The sequence below is a fragment of the Poecilia formosa genome, unplaced genomic scaffold, assembly GCF_000485575.1.
Source record: "Poecilia formosa unplaced genomic scaffold, Poecilia_formosa-5.1.2 Scaffold105, whole genome shotgun sequence".
NCBI lineage: Eukaryota > Metazoa > Chordata > Actinopteri > Cyprinodontiformes > Poeciliidae > Poecilia > Poecilia formosa.
Genome location: NW_006800044.1, coordinates 1,149,116 through 1,159,531, shown reverse-complemented (window position 1 = coordinate 1,159,531; position 10,416 = coordinate 1,149,116). Strand labels below are relative to the sequence as shown.

At 41.9% G+C, this 10,416-nt stretch overlaps 1 protein-coding gene across 1 annotated transcript; it reads right to left on the bottom strand.

The window, feature by feature from the left end:
- Window positions 1-139: 139 nt before the first annotated feature.
- Window positions 140-10,414, bottom strand: znf576.1 (zinc finger protein 576, tandem duplicate 1). The gene is made up of 10 exons (XM_007559564.2): window positions 10,320-10,414; window positions 9,402-9,870; window positions 7,340-7,858; window positions 3,791-7,224; window positions 3,435-3,708; window positions 2,678-2,875; window positions 2,507-2,599; window positions 2,243-2,429; window positions 1,877-2,087; window positions 140-1,781 (listed from the first exon to the last, which is right to left on the bottom strand). The coding sequence occupies exons 2-10, from the start codon at window positions 9,811-9,813 to the stop codon at window positions 534-536; spliced, it is 6,576 nt and encodes a 2,191-aa protein (XP_007559626.1). The 5' UTR covers window positions 9,814-9,870; window positions 10,320-10,414; the 3' UTR covers window positions 140-533.
- Window positions 10,415-10,416: the final 2 nt, after the last annotated feature.

Here is a 10,416-nt window from a genome sequence, read left to right as displayed (position 1 = left end):
GGTAATTTATGTGTACATATTTCAATTGTTTTCTTTTTTTTTTTTTTAAGATAGTCTATGAGATGCTCCTGTACTGGCTGTTTGTTGAAGTGTATTGGTTTACTGTTATAAAAAAATGACAGACCTTTTCACGCCATTGTTTTTTTTGTTTTTTTTATTTGGAATAAATAACACAAAAATGTATGGGTTGGAAAATTTCATCATGGACGTATAACTGAATCATGTAAAAGATATGAAAAAACAATAAAAAAAATCATTCCTGGTAACAGTATTTTGCAAAACAGTGATTGGTTAATTTCTGTTTTGTTAAATTCCATCTAAAGGAAAAATTCTATTTACATCTGCCCAGTGAGTTAACAAGCCTTGACAAAGTAGTTGTTTAATCTACATCGCATCAGTACAACAAAGTCATGGCACTGCCAGTAAAAGTCATCATGTAAAAAATGTAAGAGTGGGGGAGCAGTTTTCACATACTTCATAAAAACATTTACATTCTAAATCAGAAAGCAATTATTTATCGAGTGAGGACAGTATTATTGCTCCTCTCCTGAACTCTCTTGATTATGAAAATTCAGAAAGCAGTTGTGGTTGCGAGAGATGCAAAGAAAGACGCAGCACTTAAGGCACAGCACTCGTGATGTTCTTTGGCAGTCCCCAAAGCGACACCTTCCTCCTTCCCCATCTGCAAGCTGCTCTGGCCAGTGGCCAGTACCATCGTACCGGGTGGTTAAGTCTGGCAGAGGACTCTCCTCCAGCAGTCCCGGACTGGGCGCTTCACTTGCATGGTGAGCGTCCTCCTCAGGAGGCTGTGGGGGAATTGAGTCCTGGGTGTCCAACCCGCTGGAGAGAATCAAAGCCTTAGACACCTCCAGTCTGAAGGCCATGAACGTCATTGGGGCAGATGCCGCTCTGTAATCCTGCCGGTACTGGAGCCAGGAGTTCACCAGGGCCGCATCTGTGAGGTGCCACAGGACCGCTTGAGGCCAACAGGTTGGCAAAGAGACCGTGAGTGGAGTAGAGTACAGATTTAGCAAATCTCTGCTGAGACGCGCCGAAGTCTGGGCCTTTTCAAAGCTGTCTATGAGTGAGACCATGTTCCTCTGGCCGTTGCCTGCAGTAGAAAGTATGAAGCCACAGTGTGTTCTGCGCAGCATCAACTTCCCATCAGAGCTCACAAACTCATCCCCAATATGTCCCCGCGCTCCTTCCACCCTGCCGGCTCCATGGATCCCAGCAGCTAAAAGGCGCTCCAGCATGGCGGGGGTGGAGAGTTCCTGTTTACAGAGGAACAACGTACTCCCTTTGGGGACCATCTTTTCGACTGAGTCTTGGTTCTCAGCAGGATGTAGTTCAAGATCCAAGTTTGTGATTAAACCATTAAGCCCAATAAATGTAGTGGATTGGAGAGAGTGGCTGTTGTTGTGAATCTTCCCAGTCAGAGATACTGGGTATTGGTCTACGGCGTAATCCCCTGGCTGTTTCAGCGACCGGCATCCTTCGTTGAAGCGATACAATAATGGACGAACCTTCCACAGCGGATCAGCATCTGTCTGTGAGCTGTTTGGCTCTGCCGAACTCCGACTGTCACCATGACCAGAAATTAAACTTTGACTGCTTCGGGGCATATCCCCCATCTGCCGACCTGTAACATTTTCTTTTGGTTCGTTAAAAGAACAAAGTTTCAACATCCGAGAAAGGTCGAGGAATCGGTTCAGTGGCATGGCTTCAGCTATCAACGACACCTTCGTCAGGTCTTCCCAGTAGAGCCTCGCACTGGGAAACTGAAAAGCAACAACAGAGAAATTAAACATTATTTTTATTGTACAGTATTTGACAGCTCCTGTAGTCATTGAGAAAGTTTTGAAAATATACAGACCTTTAAGGTTCCCATTGCAATGTGGATCCCAACGAAGCGTGCGACCTCTCTGCATGTCACAGGGTTTGGCATCTTGGAAAGTTTATTCGTACAACTTGCAATTTCTACCCATGTATCCCAACTAAAATATTCAGAGAAGTAATCTATAGGCTTTTCTGTCCTGTTGTCATCATGTGGTGCTTGAAGATGGCTTGCTGAATTTGGCAAACTCCTGGAAAGAAAAAGAGAAAAAAAAGAACAGGTGATTATTCTTCTGTCTGTTATACAAAACCTGTTCCTGACAGATATAAACAATACGGCAAAACTAAAACATTCAGGAGAAATCCTGATTGTGCTCCAGCTTAAAATGAAAATGTGCTACTGTACTTTGAATAGGACTGATGAGGCAGCTGTTTGCTGCTTGTTTGGTTCTTGTTGAAGTAAGCCATAATTTCGGCTTCCTTGTCCAGTTGAGGCTCAGATAATTCAAAACCACTCGTGTCTTCGTCATCAGAACTCTGGAGGAGAAAGTCTCGGAGATCTGATGGATTCTGCAACTCAGAATCTGAAGCAGCTGAAAGATCAAAGAGTATATTAAGTTAAAAAATTCTAATTAAATGAACAATCAGCTTAAACTAACGCTTAACAAACCTTGTCCATCTGTTAAGTCACCAACACTTGGTTCTGATGGGAGACCTGGGACTACCGACTCTTGATAGCTCGGCGGTGATGATCTTCTTTCATCTATTTAATCAGGTGTAAGATTAAAGTAAAATATGATGTAAAAAGATTAATGTGAAGAAAGTCGAGGCGGATACTCACGTGCATTACAATCTGCACTCTGATATTCTGTCGGATTTACATTGGCAGACCCTTCAGGGGTTGAGCTTTCTGTAATGGTTTGAGTAGCCCCCAGTAAGACCTCCCTCTCCTCCTCCTTTACCGGGTAAAAGATGCACTGGTTGGAATTGAAGTCCGGAGTGACACTACTGTCCCTTGTTGTTTCCCCATCCTCCGTTACTGAAAACGTAAATCCAAAAATATAAAAAATATATATAAATATTCTCACTACTCCTCACTAATCCTCGTTATCTTCACAACAGTGTAATTGTAAACTAGACATATCTTTCTCTATGTCTGTTTTTTATTCTGTTACGTTTTTCTTAGAAGTAACGAGCCTGATAACATTCATATCTGAGTTAGGAAGGGGCCAAGTTAAGTAATCTTGCTTTGCAAAGAAGGCTCAACCTAGAGGTCTGCAAGTCAATAGAAATAAGATAGTACAAGTGTTTGGCTTTGAATTTATTAAGCAATAATAAATAAATACATAAACATCCATTATAAGTGATCAGAATAAGCAGGTTTTAGCTGTGAATATATCAAAAATATTTAATCTATAAATATCTTAAATCTAAATGAATTGAATGTATCCAACAAAAAAGAAATATGTTAAATATGTAAATTTTTTTAAAGATTTCATGCTCTCAGATTTCTTAAAATTTGGCTTCTCATCCTGTGGTTTATAGTTGTGTTCTTATTCACACCTTATGAAAGATAATTCTTGCTCTTTGGTACTTACATGGGATGTCTGTGTTTTCACTGTTTACTGGTTCCACATTCCATCGCATGTGTCTACTGCCGTGCAGGCTCATGGTACCGTTCACCACAGAGTTGCTTTCCTCTTTCACCAGGATGCTTCTTATGTCTTGATGGTGCTTTGGCTGCACACTGGTGGTACTCTGTCTGTTTTGACAGGTGGGTGCAACTAACACAGTGTCTGAGCTGTTCTCTTCAACTTTGATCTCATGGCCTTCAGGATCTTGAACCTCGTTCTCGGCAATTCTACCCATAGCCTGGTACAAAAACAAATGTTGCTTTATAACCCCGATTAAGGTTCAATTTTTTTTTTCTAAGGGTACAAGAAACAAAAGTCACCTGTGATTGATTGCTTCTTCCTGTTGCCGAGCTCATCTGCCTGTCAGTTGTTGGTCCTTGCTTAGAGGAAATTACCCTTTCCAGGATGATGCCAGGAGACTGGTCACTCTCCCTTTCCTCTTCTCCCTGCAACCGTCTTTGATTCATAACCTCATCAACACCAGCAGTAAGGGACTTCAGCTCGAACGCAGCAGCTTCTTCAACTGTTGCATGAACAGAAGGCAAAGATGCCGCAGGTGGAGTATCTTTAATGGTCTTCATCTCAGGACTGGGTTGTGTCTTTGTGCTAATCTCTTGGTCAGCTGTTTCCAAACCAGAGCGAAGTAGTTGTTTTTCATAAACTATCCAGCATTCATCTGGTTCGTCATCTTGCTCCAGTCCTGATCTTGTCTTTGAGATCAAATCACTTTTGAGTTCTCCTCTTCTGCTCTGACCTGTCACAACTTCTTTCACTGCCTCTTTTCTCCTCTGAACCAGTGTTTCCTCCTCCTCTTCTTTGACCTCTGGCTGATGGGTAGAACAAGACACAGTCTGGCAGGTTAGACTGAATTCTCTTGTCTCATTACCAACTTGCTTGTGATTTGTGATCTCACAATTTGACTTGTAGACTCTTTTGGATTCATTTTGAGAATCAGCATCGTCTCTCTCCTCCTGCTCTCCAACAGTGACCAAATCCACCTCTAGAAGTAAATCCTCCTTGATATCCTCATCTGCTATTCCTTGGACTTTAGCTTGGAAGTTGAGGTTCTTCCTGGGATCTTCTTGCGCATCTTCTTCTGGTGCCACTGGTTCTTCCGTGTTAGAACCCTTTGGCTCAGTTGAGGGAGGGAAAGAGGCTTCAGTTGTCACATTCGATTGAGTCTCTGTATTATTGGGTTCATCAGATGAAGACTGAAGTTCAGAAGAGGTACAGAAGTGATCTTCTTTCCCAGTTTTACTGTCACCATTGTGTTCATGGATACCCATTTCACCATCCTGAAGTGGGATTTGTAGGGAAGGAGATGGAATTAAAGCTGGAAAGGAGACACTTCGATCACGGTCTTCCAACGTCAACTCTCCCATTTCAGTCTCAGTATCCCAGTCTGTGGGAGCATTCATAACCCTAACCACCCCACCATGCTCTTTGGGAAGCTGGTAAAGATCAAATCCAGAGACACCCTCAAAGATGTTTCCATTGGTGTAGGTGAGGCCAGGACTTTCGATGATGTGTGCTGTTGTCTTGTGCTTTTGAAGTGAAGCAACTTCGCTGAATTTCTCCCCACAGTCCTTACATTCTAAGGCACGCTTTGAAGTAATCACGCCTTCAGTTTCAACATTCAAAGATGCTTTACGCTTCCTGGTGGTCTTTGCCTTGGTGGGTATTATTTGCGGTTGTTGACGTGTAGCTTGTAGTGACGACAACAGGGAGAGACCCTTCTGGTTTTTCTGGGTTCTTGTACCTTTTTTCTTCCCACCTGCTTTGGAAATGTCTGAGAACTGCGAATCATGAGGTGAATCCTCCTGAGTCGGGCCTGATGCCTTTAAAGTGTCTAACTTGTACACTTTTAGCTGGGGCTGCTTGTGACCTTTCAGTAAAAGAAGAGAGTCTTGATTGATGTTTGAATCAGTGGCTTCTGCTTTATGGACTTTTTGTGCTTTTGTTGAGTTTTTCTTTCCCTTCACTTCCTTTGGATTCTTAGGTTGATCTTTTTGTAATATTTTTGCTACTTTTTTCTTTTTAAGCATAGCTACAGGTTTCTGCTTACTGATATGCACTACATCTTCCTTGGTTTCTTTCTGTTTTTTCATTTTGTTCTTCTTGGCATCGTCTTTGACTTGTTTCACCTGTGGAGTATGAGTTGAAGGTGATTTTGTGTCACTTCCTGATGACGTATTCTCAGTCTTATCCTTTTTACCCTTTCCGGTCTTCTTCGGTGTTTGTACTTTCTGTACTTTCTCTGGAGGTTTTTTAGGAGATGTTTTACTTTTTATCAAATTGTCTTGTGTCTGCGTTTGTTCTTGTTCAGGCTTCTTCTGTTTTTTGGATTTCTTGTCCTTGCCTTGTGGGCCAAATTTGACAACAAGACAAGACTTTTTAGTCCGCTGGCGCTTCGCAGGCTTGGCATCAATCTGAAAATCGTCCCTGTATATGGATCCAACCAGGTCATGCATATATCCTTGAAAGAAAAAGGTCCTAGCAGGTTTTCTTTTCCGCACCTTCACTAACTCTTGGGCTGACATGACGCTCACAGGTAACTCTGATTTCTGCTGGTCCTCTTTAGACTCTAATTTTGACGGAGATTCTACTTGAGGGTCTGTAGACAAGCTGCTCTTGTCTTCTGCTGGAAATTTTTCAGAAACATCCTGTTCGTCCTTTTCTTTCGTCTTTTCATTAATAGCAGGCATCTGATCTAGACCTACTTTTTCTGTATCTGAATGTGTATTTTCCTTTGCTTCAGATTCACTTGGAGCTTGTGTGATTGTTTCTGGTGGAGCAGAAGGGCAAGACGACAGGTCCTGTTCCTCTGAGTGTGTTGATGTAAGTTCCAACTCAACTGTGGGTGTGAGTGGTGGGACTGGTATCTTGGCCTTTTTTGCATCTTCTACAGTGTCACTTGGAGCCGGATCAGGAGTTTCCTGCTCTGTGCTTTGAACCAAAGAAGAGGAAATGATCCCATTTTGTGGTTCACTTTGAGACTGTTCGAGCTCCGCAGCAGGCATTAAAGCAGGGGTAAGTTCTAAAATGAACGTTTGTTCAAGGTTTTCCTTGAGATCAGCTACCTCATTCTGACAAACACTAGGGTCATAGTTCATTGGACTAATTTCTGGCTGTTGAAGGTTCTGATGTATTGCTGGTTCTTCGAGTCTTTCAGTTTGTTCAGCTGGAATGAGTGTCAACTCTACGCGCTCTTCTGCAGCTACATGGGAGCCCAGCTCTGAGAAGGAGGGGGTTTCCAGTTGTCCTTCTGGAGTAATAGGCTCCAGTATAATTGTTTGATCCATTGGGCTGACTAAAGTGTCCAGTTGAAGTGTCTTAGATCCTGCCGGTTTGAGTCCAGTAAAATCTGTCTGTGGTGGGCCCAGATTCAAATCAGCCATTGCTGCTGGTTCTGACACCTGCTGCACCTGCAGTGGTGGGGCATTTGGTGGCACCTGCCCCAGTATAACAACTTTATTTACTTTCTGCACATTTCCCAACGATTCAATAAGTTTCCGAATCTGCTCAGTGTCAATATTGGCGTCAACTTTTTGCAGAGGTCCGTTGGGTTCCACTTGCAATAGCGCTGGTTGGGAAATAGATATTGGACTTATAAGAGGGGTATTTTGTAGCCCAGCTCGAAAAGGGTTAGTGATTGCGTCAAATTTGTGCTTTGTTATCAGATGCTGCTGCCGTGTTCTGAGACTCTTGAAAGTGGCCTTGCACACAGAGCAAATGTAAACCCTGCGAGAAGCACCTAGAGGGGGGTAAAATATTAGGAGGCATTTAATTAATGAGTCAGAAATTTACAATCCATCCATCTATTAAAATGTGTAATAAAAACAAGTTTGAGTCTAAAAGAGGCTTCCTACCGTCAGCTTTGCTTGTTTTCGTTGCTGCTGTCGACACTGTATCCACTTCAACCACTTCAGCTCCATCTAAGGAATGTGAGTCAATGTGCTTTTGCAGAGCTTTGGATAAGGGGAACCTCTTTCCACAATCCTTGCAAACATAAGGTGTCTCTCCTGAGTGCTTGCGCTGATGATACTTTAACAATGTCAGCGTCTTGCAAGTCTTGCCACAGTCCTTGCAGGCATACCCGTCCTGACCAAAATGAATCTTTTTATGGGCCGTTAGCTCTGATGACTTCTTAAAGGACTGACTGCAGATCGGACACTTGAAGGGTTTCTTGTCTGGGTGGGCCTTCTGGTGGGCCAAGAGCTCTGTTGAGTTTGTGAAGTGGCGGTCGCAAACATAACAGGCAAAAAGCGAATTCCTCAGGATGCACTGCTCATACTCAGCGGGGTGGCTGTGCTTCATGTGACGTTCTTTGCCTTTGAGGTCACTGAAGATTATATGGCACTCTATGCAATGCAGAGAGATCTGAGATGCTGCAGAAAAGTAACAGAGGAGATTCAGAAGTTTAACATGTGTCAGTATTTTTAGCCTTTTCAATTCTCTTGCCTATAGAGGGAGAGGCAGAATATACCCTGGACAGGTTGCCATAGGGCACAGGGCAAAATAAAGACGGCAACTAATTAAGTGTTTTTCAAAGTATGGCCCACTAGGGGGCGTAAGAGGTAGTCTCAGAAGATTGGAAAAATTAATAAATAAATACATAAATCTAATAAATGCTGTAAAGCATACATTTTTAATCATAATTGTTAAATTATAAACTGTAACATGATTTGCAATCATTATTATAAAATATAAGTTATTTAAATGTTTGTTTATTTGGTTGGTTTTTTTAAACCATGCTCACCTTACTAATTCACTGCCAGTCAAATTTATCAAGCTGCTTTGCTCCTCAAGCTAGCGTAGCAATTGTGAAATGGACACGTTTCTGACAAGAAAAAGACAAAAGGAACCATCCTGTGGGCCGACTGGAGAAGATGCTGCTGCAAAACCCCCTAAGAACTCATGCCCAACTACAATCAGAAGCTATGAGGCAGTATTTATGCTAAGTGATTGAAATAACTATTGAATATCTAATAAAAGTGGGGGAAAAAAAACAATCTAAAAAACAAGAAGCCCTGAATAAACCTACAGGTCATGTTTTTGGGCTGAGGGAATTAGTTGGAGTAACCGGAGAGAATCCAGGTATCCATTGGGAGAACAAAAAAAAAAGTTTAAGAACTACAAAACCATAAAAATTCACAAAATATAATTTCTTATCTACTGTTTTCCTTCTTTCAGCAAGTGGTGAACAATACACTATTCACCTGAAGATGAACAGGTTTTTTTAAGTCACTTAAATAATCTGTTAATGTAGTTAAGTGACTTAATACAAAAAAATTATCAAATTGTGTTTCGTGACAGAATATTCTGTGTAGCTGTTGGTGAACATCTGATTAAAGGACTATTTATTACATGTCAATTTACTGATGATTATTCTAACTACAAAAATCATGTAGAACTTTGATTTATTAAAATTTTGTGACAGCATCTAATAAAAAATACAAAAGCTTATATTTTATTGATTCTGAATAGAAGTTTTTAAACTGGTTACAATGTAAACTTGAAGGTATGGCTTTAACTGTCTTTATTTTTTGCTTACAAACAGTATTATTTCAAGTTTTATAAAAGTTGTTTAATTAGGGTTGTCTGTTTTGACAAACAGCTCCTGTAAGAATATAATTTCATTTCAGCAAACCATGTTCAGAAATGCATTACATAAAGTCCTGGTCCAAAGAAAGGAGAAAGATTTCTAAAGTGAAAGTCCACCGGAAGAGAAATAAGAAAACACTTTGTATCCTAAAAATGTGCAGGTAAAACTGAGTCGTTTTAGAGCTACTACAGTTCATAATTCTTTCATTGACAAACTGATATTAAGTGGAACTCAGACTAAATCAAAACTTGCATCAACGCTGGATTCAACAAAGCTTTAAAAGTTAAAGTGCCCACAAGTGTGTAGTAAATAAGTAAGTGACTCACATGTGAGATCCATGACCTCTGACTCTGACATGTCAGAGATCATGTCGTCCCTGGAAGAAACATATCTCCTCCCATCGCTCGAACCTTTGCCTTGTTTTTTTACTCCCTGCCCATCACTCTCAGCAGCCGGTCCTGGTGGGGGACTGGGCTTTGCAGTAGGGTCTGTATCTGCCTTTCCAGCATTTTCCCTGGACTCTGCCTGGGACTGGACACCAGGCTCCTTATCCAGGGGAGGATTTAGGCTCATACTTGTAGGTGTGGTGGTGGTCTGAGAAGTGGCATCTGGTTTGTCCTCCCCCTCTTGATTAACTGGTTTGCTTTGGGTCGGTTGAGCCTCTGTGTCCTGTTGATGCTCTGCAGCAGACATGACCACTGGGCTGGATTCAGTGTGATCCTCTGGTGAACGCTGCATGGCTCTCTGCTTCAGTGTCTCATATGCAACCGTGAAAATCACTTCCTTTTTTCCTAACTATAAAAAGATACAAAATGCATTAGCATGTATGCATAGCAATAGTTACACTCTGATTAAAAATCATGGGGCTGCTTTATGCACTGGGAGACAGCTGGGCTTAAACCATTTGAATAACAATAGCGTACTGGTAGATATGTAGGGCAGCTGGTGGACGCTGGTAAAACGGGAAGACTTTAAAATCTTTGTTTTTTGGTTTTTGCTACAACCGTTTTAGCATGCTAAGAGCCTTCATGAATAAACTCCTCGCAAACGCATCCGATACACAGGTAACAATAGCCCGGTTAGCCGAATTCACATATTTGGGACAAAATCAGGATGCAAATCTCCGCCTCTCCCATCCGCTACCGGGCCATGGATGATAAGCATACACTCATTAAGCTCTTCTTCCTGTTTCATAAACACATGCTCGGCCTATAATGAGTGAGCAGGATGGAGATAAACGTTACCTGGCCCGACTCGACCGCCCAAACATCTCTGCGTCGGTTCTCACAAAGCCACCACGGAGCAGATGCAGAGCTCGCGACGTTACGTCGAACAAGAGAC

Excerpts from the sequence above, each read along its gene's own strand:
- znf576.1 (XM_007559564.2), bottom strand. The coding sequence starts at position 9,813 with ATGCAGCGTTCACCAGAGGATCACACTGAATCCAGCCCAGTGGTCATG. Across the intron at positions 2,876-3,434 it reads TGAAAACACAGACATCCCAT|TAACGGAGGATGGGGAAACA; the intron begins GTAAGTACCAAA and ends TTACGTTTTCAG. Across the intron at positions 2,088-2,242 it reads CCTCATCAGTCCTATTCAAA|GAGTTTGCCAAATTCAGCAA; the intron begins GTACAGTAGCAC and ends TTTTCTTTCCAG.